General features: G+C 42.4%; 1 protein-coding gene across 2 annotated transcripts; it reads right to left on the bottom strand.

The window, feature by feature from the left end:
* Positions 1 to 57: 57 nt before the first annotated feature.
* LOC116603338 (PE-PGRS family protein PE_PGRS30) lies at positions 58 to 18,202 on the bottom strand. Of its 2 annotated transcripts, none has more exons than XM_032364413.2 (6): positions 18,081 to 18,202; positions 9,750 to 9,836; positions 8,502 to 8,637; positions 6,281 to 6,495; positions 3,693 to 4,224; positions 58 to 965 (listed from the first exon to the last, which is right to left on the bottom strand). In XM_032364413.2, exons 3-6 carry the CDS (start codon positions 8,626 to 8,628, stop codon positions 613 to 615), a joined length of 1,227 nt encoding a protein of 408 aa, XP_032220304.2. In that variant the 5' UTR covers positions 8,629 to 8,637; positions 9,750 to 9,836; positions 18,081 to 18,202; the 3' UTR covers positions 58 to 612. The 2 variants fall into 2 exon arrangements, with proteins under 2 accessions (XP_032220304.2, XP_048576687.1); XM_048720730.1 differs by lacking the exon at positions 18,081 to 18,202 and adding an exon at positions 10,308 to 10,435.
* Positions 18,203 to 18,507: the final 305 nt, after the last annotated feature.

Here is an 18,507-nt window from a genome sequence, read left to right as displayed (position 1 = left end):
TATAGTAAAGATATATTTATCAGATTTTTACCAGCTTTATTGAGATAGCAATGAAAATAACTTAAGAACATTTTATTCACAAGTGAGGGCATAACGATATACAATAGCAGATAAAGGGAAGCAAATACCCCTTCCCCTCCCCCCTCACCCACATCAGTCTGAGTTTCTAGAAGAATACATGTTTCAGAAATTCAAACTTTACACGATTAGAAAGTTGACCGGTAATTGTTAGAGAAAAGCAATCCCGCTTCTCTAGATCAAAATATAAAACATCTTCTCTCATTTTAAAAAATGAATTAGATGGTTTCACACTTCGATTAATTTATTAAACACCAACTTCTCACAACTAATTGACAGTGAGTATCACTAAATAACAGAAAGAATTACTACTTTTATTATAAGCATATCAAACATATTCCCCACATACTTTTCCATAGTTTTTCCCGCTCCCGGATCTCCAGAAAACATGGTGAAAAATGCTGATCCCTGTCAATTCTAGACTCGCGTCTATGTGTTAGAAAAACTTGATTGCTTGGTCAAATCATTTTCCCACTGATCTTGAAAAGCCCTTAGACCCAGATCTCCAAGAGGTCGCCCGAGTGGGTATGAAGGTCACCCAAATATTGATATAAGATAAACCGACACATGGCCATGACCGGCCTCATTATAACAACATTCCTCTTGCTTGTCGGAACCAGCATTATAGGACCCTCCACCACCCCCACAGGAATCATAATTGTTGTCCCCACTAGCACCCCCTGAGTAACCCCCGCCCCCAGCTGCCCCTCCCCCGTTACCATACGCCCCCCCTCCACCACCAAACCCCCCGACTATGGAATTAGTATACGAGCGCCCTCCAACTCCACCATTCACGAATGCCTTCCCACCCTCCCCCCCAGTTCCGTATTCTCCACCGAACACCGTGCTGCTCCGTCCGCCTGTGAGGTAACCACCACCGCCTCCACCTGTAGATTAAATGGAAAAAATATCTTCTTTCTTATCCCCTATCTTTATATCAATACACCAAAAACTGGAATTCGACTCTGCCAAATTTTCGTTTTTAATAAGACTTCTTCAGGGCAGACTGAAGAAGGTGAATCGTTACAAGCTTATTTACATCAGAATAGTGGCGCGAGACGCAAAAACATTACAACTGACAAAAACGCGCATTTTCTAGAATAGCGCGCGCTATGGATAAAAAGAATTTACACATCTCTACGTGGGTTCCTACTACAAAAAAAGTCATCACTATTAAGACCTCGCGGGTAGATAGACTTAAGCCGATAAGCCCACTGGCCTTCCCTTTCCCTAAGCTGAGCCTCAGAGTTACACTTATCTATAAGTTGTACCATAACATTATTAAGACCTAAATGACAGTCGCAATGAAAATGTTGATAGATAAGGTCATCCTTAACTCTTTCACTAACCGGTAAACTAGGGTGCTTATTTAACCTACTTTTATGATTATTAAAACAATTCCTAAAACTATTGATTGTAGACCCAACGTATTTCTTGCTACACATAGAGCAAGTAATTAGATAAACAACAAAATCTGAGTTACAGTCCAAGTCAAAATTAATGACATATTTCTTATTAGTAACTGTACTGCGAAACTCCCGCCCTGTCTTAAGAAAGTTACACACCCTACACCTTTTACCGCCACATTTACCACAACCTCTAACCTGAGTACTATCCTCTTTAAGAGAGGAGTACACCAACATATCCTTTAAACTGCTAGGTTTCCTATAAGCCACCATAGGTACCCTACCAATAGCACCCCTACATCTACTAGAAGATTGAGAGCTGGCTGTAAATTACGAAGAATACCAGGCAAATTAGGTAAAGCTGGATGAAAAGTGACGACAAAAGGTACACGATCATTCTTACCCTTAGGCCTGTCTTTCAATGTGTCGTCCCTACGGAATACGTCTAACCCGGCCAACTTCCCTCCCCACAAACCTGCTGTCATAAGCCCTATTAACTAAATAACTTTGTAACTCTAATACCCTCTTTTCGAAAGAAGAGTCTTCCGGACATATCCTACGAATACGTAGTGCCTGCACAAAAGGAATGCCTTTCTTACAACCAGACGGATGACAGGACGTATGAAAAAGATATTGATTCTTATCAGTTGGCTTACTATACAGATCTGTGGAGATAAACCCATCCCTAAGAGTAAGTGAAACATCCAAAAAAATTACCTGACTAGTAGTTCTATGTATAGAGTTCATGTGAGCCATAAACTCTCTCAGAGCGTCCTCACCTTCAGTCCAGATCATGAAAATGTCATCGATATACCTACGCCATAAGAGTCTATGATTTCCTTTTCCACTTTAGCCATAAAAAGATTAGCATATGATGATGCCATTCTAGTACCTATAGCCGTACCTAATACTTGTAAATAATGCTTCTTATTAAATACTAAGTTATTATTCTCCAGGACAATGCGAGCTAAGTCCACAAGGTCCTCAGTAGGAATATAATTATCTGTTAACTTACCACGTTTGTCCAAAGCGGCTTTAAGAGCCTCCAACCCCTCATCATGGGGTATGTGGGGGTAGAGCCCAACCACATCTGCTGTGACTAAGATAGCCCCCTGAGGTAAAGTTCCCATATCCCTCACTATATTAAGAAAATGTTTAGTATCCTTAATATGGGATGGTATAGATGGCACCATATCCTTAATATGATAATCTACAAACTCAGATATCTTTTCAGTGCAAGTATTACACCCCGATATGACTGGCCTACCTGGGTTACCCTTCTTATGTATTTTAGAAAGGAGACCTACCCTGGGCTTACCATTGATGATAAGATAATCTAGAGTCTTATCATCTATAAATCCATCAGCAGACAACTTATGTACCCTTCTATTTACTAGCTCCGTAATATACTGCGTGAGATCCTTGGTTTTCTTATATACCTCCTTGTCACTGAGCTGTCTTAGTGCCTCTTGAATACACTTATCCTTATCCATGACCACTACCCCAGACCCCTTATTCGCCCCCTTTATAACTATATCCTTAGCATACCTTAAATCCTTAAGAGCTCGGCGTTCATCCTGAGTCAAATTACTATAATCTTACCTTGTTTGGTTGAAGATAAGATCTCTTCCTCAAAGGCTTTAGCGTACGCCTCTATATCAACTTCGCGACCTTTTTCCGGACACCAAGATGATTTTTTTCTAAAAGCTGGGGTTTCCGAAAAATCTGCATCTACGGCATCCGGATCATAAAAATATTCCCTTAACCTTATACGCCTAACGAAATCATTAATATCCTTACGTAAAGCAAAAACATCCAACTCATTAGGAGTAGGACAAAATTTAAGACCCTTAGAAAGAAGAGCAACCTTCCCACGGCTAAGTTCCCGGCTAGATAAATCAACAACTACGTTAAGACCCATAGTAGACTACCCCACTGTACTAGTAACCGTATTAGTATTAATAGTTTCTGGAATAGACCCAGATAATGTTCTAATAATATTGTCTATCTTTATATCAAATATACAATGCGCAAATTCTAAACTTGAAGTTTAGTGGTGGTGGTGGTGGTTGGTGGTGGTCGGTGGTCGGTGGTCGGTGGTCGGCGGCGGCGGCGGTGGTGGTGTGGTGGTCATATCTTAGTTTCGTAAGTTATTGATGATGCAGATGGTGATGTGGAAGAGAGAAATCAAATCAATTTATAACTGACCAGAGTTATCGCTGTCCGCAGTGGTAGCCCCGTTTCCTCCAGTCCCTCCCGGCCAGGCTAGTCCACCATAACCACTATTGCCGCTAGTGGTTTTGCTTGCATCACAGGGCGCATGTCTAGACAAAGGAGATTCAGTTCCGCCCCCTCCTCCTGCAACAAGTAGCGGGGTATCACCCTTGACAACAAAACTCCCACCACCCCCTCCAGTACTTTTTGCTACCGAATTTATGCCTCCTTCCTGACCAACAAGGATCTTGATAATGTCGCCTTTATTCAGGGTGAACGTCCCCGCCATTTTGGCTCCCCTACCACGGTATGCTTTAGCATTGTCCGTAGTGTCGTATCCACCGCTGGCCCCAACCGCCTCAATTCTATATGCACCGGAGTGAGGCACTGTCCAGTGCTGGATACCGCTGACCAGTGTCACGTGATCAGCATGCGATTGGCCCTTGTAGTGGTCACCAAATGAAGTTGGACCAGTTCGACCTCCAGCGCCAAGGGTGGTGAAGTTAGCGATGTACTCCGCAGGTGACTGTTAAAATAGAGTATATTTTTAATCAATAGCAGTTTAATGATCGTAGCTAATGATCCTCTCTTTTCAGGAATTCAACACACTAATGACCTCAAGCTAATAGAAGACTTGCGCTAAGACATCCCTCGACCTTTCTGGGTTGCAAATTCAAAACAAAATAATCAAATAAAAAAATCAGAATGAATGCGGCCCTCACACCAGAGAACAACGAAAAAATAAAATCTTTAAATGAAACTTAATCCTTCCTGTAAAAAAAAGGGTTCCGGCTTTTTTTTCGTAAGCACTGAACAATTTGCTTTTTGTTGCTGATATTTTGCCGCTAATCCTTAGCGCGCTCTAGTTTGCCACCCAAAAAGTCCACTATAACACACCCGTATAATACTTAAGTAGTGAGTTGTAATACTAAATTACCACTAATTACATTCTTCACATTCACACTGAAATGCAATCATAAGCAGGGCCATAGCAGAGGGTGGGGCACTGGGGGCATGTCCCCCCCTAAATATGTTTAAAAATTATGAGGAAATTACCTGTGTGGGCGTGGCTGTGTCTCCCAAAAATTTCTTAATGTTTCTGTATTGTGCCCCCCACTCCCCCCCCCCCCCCCCCATCTGACGTGACCTGCCGCGGCTCTGGTAAGAGTGTTGCGTTTACCCTTACAATTTTTCATTCATCTTAGTGAGAACCAGAACGAGTTATGTGCAGCCATTTAGTCAGACTTCCCGGCGCTTCCGAAGGAACACTTACCCCTTGTCCCACCTTAGAAGCTTGCCAAAATACAGTGTGCATTTTATAAGAAAAACACGAGTGTTTGTAATATGTGTTAATCAACATTTACCATTGGATGAGGTTTTATATCCGGAATAATCGATATCGAGAAAAGTGGAATCCAATTTTTTCCCCGATTTGCACAAAGGCCGCCACTGCACACAATGGAATCTTCTCGCCCTGGGCCCAAGATGCATTGCGCACAGTTACGCTAGCTCTAACCCAGTTACACCAGCTCTTACCCAGTTACGCAAGCTCTAACCCGTTACGCTAGCTCTAACCCGGTTGCGCTAGCTCTAACCCAGTTACGCTAGCTCTAAACCCGGTTGCGCCAGCTCTAACCCAGTTACGCCAGCTCTAACCCAGTTACACTAGCTCTTACCCAGTTACGCAAGCTCTAACCCAGTTACGCTAGCTCTAAACCCGGTTGCGCCAGCTCTAACCCAGTTACGCTAGCTCTAAACCCGGTTGCGCCAGCTCTAACCCAGTTACGCCAGCTCTAACCCGTTACGCTAGCTCTAACCCGGTTGCGCCAGCTCTAATCCAGCTACGCTAGCTCTAAACCCGGTTGCGCCAGCTCTAACCCAGCTACGCTAGCTCTAACCCGGTTACGCAAGCTCTAACCCAGTTACGCCAGCTCTAACCCAGCTACACTAGCTCTATCCCTGTTTTGCTAGCTCTAACCCGGTTACGTAAGCTCTAACCCAGTTACACTAGCTCTATCCCTGTTATGCTAGCTCTAACCCGGTTACGCAAGCTCTAACTCAGTTACGCCAGCTCTAACCCAGCTACACTAGCTCTATCCCTGTTTTGCTAGCTCTAACCCGGTTACGCAAGCTCTAACCCAGTTACACTAGCTCTATCCCTGTTTTGCTAGCTCTAACCCGGTTACGCAAGCTCTAACCCAGTTACACTAGCTCTATCCCTGTTTTGCTAGCTCTAACCCGGTTACGCAAGCTCTAACCCAGTTACACTAGCTCTATCCCTGTTATGCTAGCTCTAACCCGGTTGCGCCAGCTCTAACCCAGTCGGTTGCGCCTGCTCTAACCCAGTTACACTAGCTCTAAACCCGGTTGCGCCAGCTCTAACCCAGTTACACTAGCTCTAACCCAGTTACGCTAGCTCTAACCCAGTTACACTAGCTCTAACCCGGTTACGCTAGCTCTAACCCGGTTACGCTAGCTCTGACCCAGTTACGCTAGCTTTAACTCAATTACACTAGCTCTAACCCGGTTGCGGAAGCTCCAATCGTGACCCCTCTCTTGGCTTCCGAATTAATCACTGTTACCTTCACTGGCTCTTCCTCATAGTGGGTGAATCCTTTTTTGATCACAAACATCTCAGCATTCTCCGTCTTGTTCCCGCTGTTGATCTCGCAAAGTCTATGCGCATGTGCGTAATTGTAAGACTTGCATTCTGGGCCTCTCGAAGTACAAAGAGCTGCGCAATCTATGGGGGAGGATGCTTGTGCCGCAGCCAAAACAGAACCCTCCAAGCTATGATCTAAAATAAGGGGAAACGGATTTATGGAGACAATCATTGTGGTTGTTATCAATTTACAGGACAATGTGACCAAGCCATCAGAGGGGCATGGCAAACTGGCTTTTAGTGTCATACCAAGTGGCTTTTAATGTAATAACTGGCTCCTATTACATTAGGAGCCACTTGGTATGACGCTAAGAGCCGTTATTACATTAGGAGCGACTTGGTATTACGCTAACAGCCAGTTATTACATTAAGAACCTCTTGGTATGATACATTAAGAGCAACTTGGTATTACGCTAAGAGCCAGTTATTACATTAAGAGCCACTTGGTATTACGTTAGAAACCAGTTATTACATTAAGAGCCGCTTGGTATGACGCTGAGAGCCAGTCATTACATTAAGAGCCACATGGTATTACGTTAGGAGCCAGTCATTACATTAGGAGCAACGTGGTATTACACTAAGAGCCGTTATTACATTAGAAGCCACATGGTATTACGCTAAGAGCCAGTTATTACATTAAGAGCCACTTGGTATGACGCTAAGAGCCAGTTATTACTTCAAGAGCCACTTGGTATGACGCTAAGAGCCAGTTATTACATTAAGAGCCACTTGGTATGACGCTAAGAGCCAGTTACTACATTAAGAGCCAGTTGGTATTACGCTAAGAGCCGTTATAACATTAAGAGCAACTTGGTATTACGCTAAGAGCTTGTTATTACATTAAGAGCCACTTGGTATTACGCTAAGAGCCGTTATTACATTAAAAGCCACTTGGTATTACGTAAGAGCCAGTTATTACATTAAGAGCCACTTGGTATTACGATAAGAGCCAGTTATTACATTAGGAGTTACATGGTATTACGCTAAGAGCCAGTTATTACATTAGGAGCCACTTGGTATTACGCTAAGAGCCAGTTGTTACATTAAGAGCCACTTGGTATTACGATAAGAGCCAGTTGTTACATTAAGAGCCACTTGGTATTACGATAAGAGCCAGTTATTACATTAAGAGCCAATTGGTATTACGCTAAGAGCCCGTTATCACACACGCAGTGGCTATATGCCCGACAGTCGGGACAGGTCTTGGATGGGCTAAATGCCCGGCAGTTTTCAATTTATTTAAATAACCCTGTAAATTGTCTTCCTAGTGAGTTCAAAGTATTCTATATTTGTTTAGCAAGGCGAAAGCGAATCTGAATTCAGGTTTGTTGTCGGTATTGAATATTTTTCCTTGCTTGTAACACTATTATATAGATTTAGGCATTGCCTAAAAGCGGAGCTCCAAACGCCAAACTCTTTGGTTCATTTTCGCTTAATTATTTAAGAAATTTTAAATATTATTATTATATTTCTGTGTTTTTTTTTTTTTTGATTTCACAAATCACGCGCCCATTTTTCTTATATACCACTTTTTTTAGGTATGAGGCTCCGCTCACGCGGCGCTTCGCGGCGCTTCGTGGGAGCTCCGCTATAAAAACCTTTCCCGTTATTGTAGCAGATAAAATTCGTGTCGCTTAAATAACGATTTTATGGTGTATGCAAGCAAGGGAAAACCTTTGATTCCGACAACAAAGCTCAATTCAGAATCGCTTGCCCTTTCTGAACAAATATAGGATAATTTGAACTCACTTGGTTTACAAATCATTGGCTTATTTGAACAAATTGGAAACTGTCGGGCATTTAGTCCATTGAAGACCTGTCCCGACAGTTGTAGGAGATAAAATTCAGTGTCACTTTGATAACGATTTTATAGTATATACAAGCAAGGAAAAACGTTCAATTCCGACTACAAAGCTCAAATTAGATTCTGTTGCCCTTTTTCCACAAATATACAATAATTTGAACTCACAAGGTCGACAATTTACTGTGATATTTTCGTAAATTGAGAGATGTAGACATTTAGCACCATTTTTAGAAAATTGTGTCAGCCAGTTGTTACATTTAAAGGCTATCTGTAATTTATTAGGATATTTTCGCTAAGGAATCCTCGTATTCGCAAGTTAGGTCATCCAATAACTTACCTGGGTAAGCTCGAAAGAGGTTGGTCCGGTAATCCTCAGAATTTCGGCCGCTAATTTCCTCTATTACTTGACCGCTGACCACATGCAGGCTCAAAATGATAAGAACTTTCGAGATGACGTCAGTCATTGTTGTAGACTAAAAAATAATATCGAAATTGGGAAACTATAGTGCACGGATTTATCACTATTCATACTCAAATCATATGGTTTATCTATCTATTTATTATCTATTCTGTACTATTAAAAGCGCTACGTTCTGCAAACGTTTTTGATTGGTCGAGCATGACGTCTTCAACCTGAACTGGCTTTGAGCTTTCAACAAAAGACAACGAAACATTTTGAACACAAAAATTGTTAATCAATGCCAAAAAAATGAGATTTTCTTGTTGAACCATGCTCTTTCAAAACAACCAGGGGCGTAGCCAAGGGGTGGCCTGGGCCCCCCGTTTTAGCAGCCAAAAATACTGTAAATGTATGAGACATTATCTAAAGCACAGGAGAAAATGCCTTGAAAGGGTCTTTTGGGCCCCTCTTGTTAAAAATCCTGACTACGCCGCTGACAACGCATCGTCCAGTTGCATCAAGGCGTCAGACAGTGTTTTACAGAGCCAAAAAGCTGTTTCGTTGTGTCATCGTCATTCCCAGGTTTTATGAGTTATAGATTTTCATATATACACATATTACTTATTACTTGTAAATAGCTCGTTAAAAAAACGCATCATATGAGTATCATCCAGTAACATCAAAATTGTGGGAGAGTATAGGGCTAAAGCTGTTTAGTACATGTCTCAATGCTATAACCAGGTTCTAATTATTATACTTTTAAGTGTATGCTAGATTTTCGATCATGCACACATTACTTGTAAAAAGTACGTGAGTACAGCCATTCATAGAGCAGTGCTCAATACACATCAAATAAATATGAAAAAACACCGATTACAGTTTTATCCCTACAAGCCTGTTTCATGGTAGTCCACACATTACACACTAGCTCAGTATACGTACCCTCATATTACTTGTCAATAAATATATACATGTCATACTCTTTATAGTTTGCCACTGATATTTTAAAAGTATCATTTCATTATTAATCAAATTCAAACCAGTATGCCAAACCTTCAAATTGTATTTTTCTATCTATCCGTTTTCCATCCCCTTTATTAAGATGAACATGAACACCTATCATATGAATGTAATATCGGATCATCTAATACCGTAAATGTTTTAAAAAATGTCTTAAGCTCTTACCTTTTTTGTTTATCGCGGTGCTTATTTTCGTTTTGATTCGTGGAGTGTTGAATTTCTTAGTATTCTCCACAAAATTCTTTGGCTTGACTATCTTATAAAGCACAAAAAAATAAGTTGACATCGACAAACAACGAACAGGTGACATTAATAAGGAAAATTTAATTTGCATGTCATAATTAAACGGCATCAATTTTTCATTATTCTATATTGGTTCTACAGAGACCAAAATAAGAAAAACAAATAAATAAAACGTTACATGCGGTACAACCTCTGAATGCGGGCGGCGACCAGGAACGGAAAATATTGTGACCTAATGCCCAGATTTTCTCTAAAAAAAAACGACGGACGATTTACTCAGAAAAACAGTGACGCATTTATATGGTCTAGGCTTCATGGCCGAAACCTGTTGTAAAATATTGGGTAGTTTGGCTAGAAATAAGCAATACGCTTCTCAGCAGTTAAATTTGTTTAGAAAACTATTCGCAACAAAAATACTAATAAAAACATTCCCCTAGTTTTACTAAAAAAAAAACCTTTTTCACTAAAAAATGCACCTACCGGCAGTATAATGGAACTTAACCTTGCTATTTCTGTTGTCTTTTTCTTACGATAATGATTTTAGATATGAGCCGTTGTTAAGAGGTCTTAATTATTTACAGAAGTCCCACTGCAGCTTAACTGCCGCTGCCATCTATTAGGAAACATCTAGCAAAAACAATGCATCGTAGCTAGAAAGTTCGAAAGTCATTGTCTTTTGTATATTTCCTTACCAGCACCTCTCTATCTTTACTGTGTGTACCTAAGAATTTTCTTTATTTATCTCCTTAATAGCAAAATAAAAGTCATTTCTTATGACAACTACTTATCATTCGTTTTAACAGGAACGTTCCGGTAAAAAGGTATTATAGCAGCTCATCTTCTGTATAAATACCATGGTATTTATGGTGATCCGCGACAAATCTTTTGGTGGTATATCATGTGACGAATCTTTGTTATCTCTGTTGAATATTTATAAATGCAAGAAATCTTTTGTTCACACCCTGCTCCAAGATTTATTGTACGCTTGTACTGTACTTGTATTGTACGCCAGGACGGCTTAACCGAGATAGGGAATTTAAGCAGCGACAACGGCATCGCGAACGACTTTAATGAATAGATAAACATCAACGCAATGGCCGCCATCTTGGCCTTACACAACCCCATAATGCACCGCGCTGGCCACAGGAAAACCGCGACGATACTACAATCCCCCTATGCTTTACATACATGGGGGCTTCTAAATACTATCAAACAAAACTAATAACAACAAATGCAAATAGTGAATGCTAACAAGAGAGTTCAATGTCCTGGAGCCTTTCCAGTTACTCTAAGTCCTTGTTAGTTCCGTCCGAGCTCGTGATCTGGGTAATTCTCCTTCCAGAAGGTTTCCGGGTCTTTAGGTTGTCTAAGGCTCCTCAACTCTTTCCCGTCTGGCCTGGAAGCTTTCATCGGTTGAGGGTCTTCTATGTTGTCCGTAGGCGCTTCCACGCTATCTCGCACCGAAGCGGTCGAATCCGCGTAGCGATCCTTGATGTTTCCAGATTCGTCGTTCTCCTTAGAACTTTCCGCGGACCACTGAGTGGCATCATCTTCTGACCTATATGGCACTCTCTTAAAGTGGGCCGTGCTGCGTGTAACACTACTGCCGTCTTCTCTATGTGCCACGACATGCGAACCCCTTTTGAACTGAACACGTAGCGGCCGGCTCTCATAGGCCGGCGTTCCCTTGTTCTACACCTCTAGGCTGGACAGGACCGAGTCTCCAACTTGTAAATCCGATGTCTTCACCTGTCGCTTCTTGTCTGCGTGTTTTTGATTGGTTAATAGACAAAGGACGCTCGTCACGTGTATGACACCGGAAATAGATGTGAATTATATGTGAGATATCTGTGAGAACGCTAAAACAAACGCTACTCGAAAAACTTTTTTCCTTATAACTAAAAGAGAACTCTATGAAGACGACAGAGTTCGAGTGCGCTCTTGTGGATGCTTTGAAATATTTTCCACACTGTTAGTGCTAGTCTTAAGCACACTACTAGCTAAGCTGGGTAGTCATGCCTATCTAGATGGAGATAGGAATGCTCGTCGTATTTTTTAGGGGTCAAAATCGGGCCTCAGGTATTTTTAGGGGGTATCCGAGAAGAAATAGGCTTTTCTCTTAGAATTGGTATTTTTTAGGTTAGCAAGTTTTGGTATGCGGGTATTTTTAGGGGTATTTTTCGAATCTCACGACAAGCATCCCTATCCCTTTTTCCCCTGAAGAACCCCCCTCCCCCCCCCCCCCCCCCCCGGGTCCCTAGCACATCTTGCCGACTAGACTTTCGATGCAAAGCTTATGCTCTTTTTCAGCTCCATCCCCGGAAAATATTTCAAAGCATCCACAAGAGCGCACTCGAACTCTGTTGTCTTCATAGAGCTTTCTTTTAGTTATAAGGAAATTCGAGTAGCGTTTGTTTTAGCGTTCAATATGGCGTCTGAGATCTCACATATAATTCACATCTATTTCCGGTGTCATACACGTGATGAGCGTCCTTTGTCTATTAACCAATGAAAAACACATCCAAATTCTGTTTTTTTTTTTTTGCCGCACCCCTTTGAAAGGATTTGTGTCCCTTATTCTCTCCCCAGTCCCCCCCTCCCCTGAGGGCCTGACATTCAGGCTAGAGAAGATGAAGATGAAGAGGCACCGTTGGCACTGATACTCAGGCTAGAGAAGATGAAGATGAAGAAGGACCGTTGGCACTGACATTCAGGCTAGAGAAGATGAAGATGAAGAAGCACCGTTGGCACTGATACTTAGGCTAGAGAAGATGAAGATGAAGAGGCACCGTCGGCACTGATACTCAGGCTACAGAAGATGAAGATGAAGAGGCACCGTTGGCACTGATACTCAGGCTAGAGAAGATGAAGATGAAGAAGCACCGTTGGCACTGATAATCAGGCTACAGAAGATGAAGATGAAGAAGGACCGTTGGCACTCTGTCTGGAACTTGGCATCTTTCTTTAGTAGTGCCCGGAGTGGCGCGGTCACCTGAGCGAATCCTTCCATGAAGTCTGCGTTTGCGCCAGCAAAGAATAGGAATGAACTTATTTCCGCGACCGACTCTGGGTGTACGGCCGCCTTGAGCGCTGCTACTTTGTTCGGGTCTGGGGTCTGCCGAAGAACGTAACCTTCGTCAAATTAAATCTACTTTTCTTTAGGCTTCTTTAGGCTGAGATTGTTATCTTTCCATAGCTTCAGGACATGTCTCAGGGCGCGATCGTGTTCTTCTTGGCTTGTTCCATATATCAGGATGTCATCATAAATACTTATGGCATTCGGTTCTTGGGCTACCACCTTTCGAACTCCCTCACTGAAGATTTCGGCCGCGCTGTTGACCCCAAACTGTAGCCTCTTAAATCGCTTGAGCCCTTCTTGGCGTGAAAAAGGTGGTCAGCTTCCTGCTTTTCTCTGCCAGCTCTAGCTGCATGTAGCCGTCATTCATATCCAAGTGAGAGAAGTGTTTTGCACCGTTCAGCCTGGTCTCCAGCTCCCTCAGTGTAGGAATGGCGCGTCTTGTTCTTTTGATGTGCTGGTTTGCATCCAACATGTCCAGGCTGGCTCTGATGCTTTCCCCGTCCTTCTTTGGTGTGATAACCACGTTGCTGTACCAGGTAATCGGCTCATCTTCTACATCCTTGATAATGTCCATTTCTTCCCATCTGTTAGCAACTCATCAAGCTTCTCTTTCAGTGGAATGGATATTCTACGATGCTTCTGGACTACCCCCTTCACCTCTGGGTCTACGTGTAGTCTGACGTTTACTCTTTTGAGCTTCCCGATGCCCTGAAAAACGTCGCTGCATTCTTTGACCAGGTCAGCGATGGTATCTCTCTCTACGTTGGTCGCGGCTAAGTGGTATTCTATAAAGCCCATCTTCTCGGCAGCTTGTCGGCGGCTTAGTAACGCCACGTCTCCTTGTCCTCTGGCGACGTACACTGTTTCTTGCATTTCTCTGTCTCCTTTCGACAGCTTGGCATTGAACTTTCCCAGTAATGGTAGAGCTGGACCTTTTCCTTCCCCTGAATATGCTCTCAAGGTCACTCTGGTTTTCTCTAGTGGACTGTTTTTCATGATCTTGTAATGCTTCTCTGTTTTGACCGTTATATCTGCTTGTGTGTCTATGTGCAGGCTCAGGCTGCTTCCGTTTATCAGGAGATCGACAGTGGGGCTGGTCGAGTTGTTGGATTTTATCTGATACGCATAGACGTCTTCGGAGCTTTCCTCTTCTATTGCCACATAGCACATTTCGCTCTCATAATCTGACTCCAATCGGTTGACCCGTCTGTCATTTCTGCGGTTCGCGGTGGCATTGCAGACTCTTTCAAAGTGAGTCATACCTCCGCACTTCCGGCACTGTCTTCTTGCTTGGCATGATATACCCCGAGGGTGTGCCTCGTTCCCACACCTCGGACACCTCGGTTTTCCTTGAACCCGGCCTCGTTCTTCAGCTTGACCCTGACCTTTGTTTCTTCCACTGTAACCCCCTAGCCTGCTTATTCTTTTCACTTCTGACTCTTCCCTTCCTTGTTCCTTGTGGACGTTGGCTCCTGTATCTATCATTGCACTGCCTTCCTTCTCTACTTCGTATGCTTTTGCCATCTCTCGCACTGACTTTAAGTCGGATGATTTCGTTTCGTAACTCGCCGTTTTGTTTTTTTTTGACAATTGTGAGCATTATAATGGCTTAATCCAGCGTGAAAGGGAAGTCACAGAACTGTCCTTTTTGTCGGCATTTGGCTTCGAAATCCGAGAAGTACATCTCCGATGGCCATTCCATACTGAACAACTTGTACCGCTCGAGCGTGTTGTTTCTGCTAGCTTTGAAGTGCTGGTCGAGTTTTAATATGTGCGAATCGTAGTCCGTGGGCAGTTCCGGTAGGGCTTATAATATTTTGCAGCTCTTCGCCTGCCACAAGTAGCAAAAGATCTAGTTTGTCTTCGTCCTTCACTTCCATCCATCCAGCCGTACCTTCCAAAGCTGCCATGTCGTTTCGCGTTGTCCCGGTTCTCCAGCACTCCAACGCTGGCTTTGACACTTGAAAGGACTCCCCGACTTCTTATTACCTCTCTGGGGGTTTTCGTTCCCGTCTGGCATTGTTTCCTTTTATCCTTATCGCCAACTTAATGAATAGATAAACATCAACGCAATGGCCGCCATCTTGGCTTTACACAACCCCATAATGCACTGCGCTGACCACAGAAAAACCGCGACGATACTAAAACCACGAGGGCAGAAAACAATTGAAAGATTCAGCCGTTGTCCTTCAAACTACAACGTGAAAACTCCAAGTTTTACGGTCTAGCTAGGACGGGAACGTGTGCGCTGAAAACTAGACTATCACTTTCTCAAGTCAGTCGCCGACGTTGTTGCTTAAATTACGGAGGGTACAAAATGCAGGTTGCAGGTTGCAGGTTGTACCCTGGTCCCAGAGCCTTGAGCGTCTTTCTATTCAGTGGCCAGCGAGGTTGAGGCGAGGCTCTGCCCTCTCGAAGCGGTATTTCGAATTCTGCCTCACTACCATGTTAATGTTTGTGATTAGCATGTGTCAGTTTCACATGGTGCTACCTTGGATGTAAACATCTCTTCCCTCGGGAATCGAATTCACAAGTATGAAAAGCGCATGAACACCCGATTTAAAAACAACAACATTCATCTGAAAACCCATGGGATCATTATTACTGTATAGTTAGTGACAAGAATATGCCAATAGGAGGTGGGGAATACAACATTTTCTCGGGAAAGCGCTTCAAGGAGGAGAAAATCGTGGATAAGTTCGCAGTTATCCTCGGAACGAGTCTATCAAAGAATTCATGAGGCAAATAACAAGTACAATCGATTGATTTGGATAGTTGAATCCTATATCGTTGAGGCGAGAGCAAACGCCTGGAATAAGCTGGAAAATCAGCGGTTTCCCGTAGCCGGTCGGCAGCAAAGAGAAGACATCTCGCCGCTTGATTAACTCGTAAAGAGACAAACTTTACATTTTTACATTCTTGAACAAACTTTACATTTCCATGACCACACATCAATTGGCCAATCAGCGACCAAGTTCAGATTCTGAACCTTGCAGAAGTCGAAATTGCGCTTCGAGAACCCAGAGCCTCGTCTCATCCTCGCTGGCCACTAAATAGAGAGACGCTCGAGGCTCTGGGACAAGGGTAGGTTGGACGCAGGTTGAGTACTAAATGCAGGTCGGGTGATTTTACTGTTTTTTTTTTCTTTCTTTCTCTATTTCATTCAATTTCTGCGCCTCACGTGACGCGTTAAAATATTGAATACTCAGATTCTCGTTTATTACTAATCAATCACATGACCGTGGGAATGATACGAGTATCTCGCCAGTGATTTGCTGCACATCAACCAAACAAATTAAACACGAACGCGCGGTATAAAAGTGATCGCTCCGCCCCCTTTTGCATACTAATCAGTATCCAACATGGCGGCTGGTAGCGTTATCAAAGGGGGAATCAAAGCTCGAATAAAGCATAATAAAAAACACCTTTTTATTAGTCAACAAAGCTCTAACTAAATAATTAATGTGCTTTTTGTTGCATGTATAGTATTTTTGTCTTCGACATATTGAAATAATACGGTATTTTCCGTCTTTTTTGTTGTGAATGGAGGCAGCTTTTGAAATTCGCGCTATTTTCCCAGTGTCAATCAGTCCTTTTTGCTCCAGTCTCACTATTTTCTTTCCTACGAGCCTCCACTCAGTTTGTTATTGTGGATAGCAGATTCAACCAAAAGGACAGTCGCAAAACAACCCCCAAATATAGAGACCAAAGCCAGAAGTTTCGGTCTTCTGGTCGATCCCACAGCAGTGCAACGGTCATTTGCAATGGTGGCGAAGTCCTTTTTGAGAGCTTTCTAGAGGAAACGAAAGTCGACTTAAGAGAATTAAGGATCAACAACAACATTGTAAATCCCGTCTTAGTTCATCAAAGGAATTCTCAACGTCACAGAAGTCCGATTTGCTTGAAGCACTACTCACGAACCTCGAGTAATCAACAACTGATATGTACTTATTCCCGCTGAAGTTTTCCTCCCTCCTTTCAAGCAACTCAACTCTTCAGTCCTTTCAAATAGCTTTCAAATAGCAAGTCCGATGAATTTATCAACTCAACTGATTTGATTGACAGATTTTTCGGAGCTTTCCTAGGGAGCTCCCTTTTATAGTGCGCGTGCGTGTTTAATGTATAACGGTAGAAGGACAAGTAAAAAAAAGTTATAGGTGATGACGTCACGGATCACGTGACCGTAGAAATAATACGAATATCTCGCCAGCAATTTGCTGCACATCAAATTGAATGAAATAGAGAAAACGGTAAAATCACCCGACCTGTATTTTGTACTCAACCTGAATCCGACCTTCAACCTGCATTTTGTACCCTCCGCCTAAATTAACACAATAACAGTTACTTAGGCGCTTGGCGATAAATTATACTCAGAAACAAACAAAAAAAAAACGTAAACTTCATTACAAGCAAACCGAAAAAGCTGAATTTACTTCAACCAGGGCACCTACCTGCTTCAACCGTCTACATAATCGCTAGATCGTTAAACTTGGAATTTCACGGCATAGTTTGGCGGAAAACGGTTTGAAATCTACCGGACAGCGCGCATTTCCACAAATTGGAATTGTTTTCTTGTTGCCGTACTCGTATCTGATACCCACGAGCAGAACAGACGAAATGTTCGTGTATCGAATATTGTCTTTAATTTGTTCACCGAATATATATGTAAAAGCCAATTTCTTGAAGTTACAGTGGGGAGGAGGAGAAACAAGATGAGGATGGAAAATCGCCTAGTAAACTGTAGTTATGAATCACGGCTAAAACGGAGCCAGATCAATATATGACATCATCTTCAAGAAATTTCATTTATTATGAATATATTCGGTTAACAAATTAAAGATAATATTCGATACAAGACATTTCGTCTGGTTTGCACGTGCCGTGCGGTTGAAATGTATACCTTCATTGTAAATGTTTGAAGCCATATTCTCCCGTTTTTAAATCGAGCAATAAACTAAAATATTACGGCGTTATGATTGATATATATTTCAGATTCCATTGTAGAAGAAGTCTTAGCTACAAGTAAACGAGAAAACCAAGAAACACGGTCAAGTTTGTCTGCACGCAGGCCACGGAAAATTAGGATACTTTGTCAGCGATTTCTTAATAAAAAACAAAAATCCATCACAATTTGTGTTGAATATTGATAACCAAACAAATAAAATATTTCTAACCTTAATCCAAAATGTCTCCTGCCTTCCGAGATAGCGAAATCCTTTCTTAGTTGAGGGATTGCTTTTCAAAGGTGTTTAATTTATAAGTTTTGTAGACGATGTTACCCGTGCCAACGCATAGTAAAAACAGGATCCTTGAACAAGAGGATCTGATTTTTTAAATACACAGAGATATTCAAGGGGGTGGGGGTGCAAACCCCCCCCCCCCTTATCGGCCGAAAGTCCACGCACTTTCGGTTCGCCATATGCAGACGTGCCGTTGTAGACAAAGCTATAAAGCATAAGCGAATTAGATAAAAAGGCATTCTAGATCACTTTGGTATGTCGTTAATCTAATAGACGATAGACGTCCCGTAAGTGCATAAAAAATGTGGTGCCCAGATTCTTATCGGAAAACTCACTCACTCCCCCCCCCCCCCCTCCCAGG

This window comes from Nematostella vectensis, chromosome 13 (genome assembly GCF_932526225.1).
Source record: "Nematostella vectensis chromosome 13, jaNemVect1.1, whole genome shotgun sequence".
Lineage (NCBI taxonomy): Eukaryota > Metazoa > Cnidaria > Anthozoa > Actiniaria > Edwardsiidae > Nematostella > Nematostella vectensis.
Note: the sequence above shows the minus strand (reverse complement) of the source record. Positions and strands in the feature narration are given on the sequence as shown.

Excerpts from the sequence above, each read along its gene's own strand:
- LOC116603338 (XM_032364413.2), bottom strand. The coding sequence starts at position 8,628 with ATGACTGACGTCATCTCGAAAGTTCTTATCATTTTGAGCCTGCATGTG. Across the intron at positions 6,496-8,501 it reads CCTCTTTCGAGCTTACCCAG|ATCATAGCTTGGAGGGTTCT; the intron begins GTAAGTTATTGG and ends CCCTTATTTTAG. Across the intron at positions 966-3,692 it reads TGCGGACAGCGATAACTCTG|GTGGAGGCGGTGGTGGTTAC; the intron begins GTCAGTTATAAA and ends TTTAATCTACAG.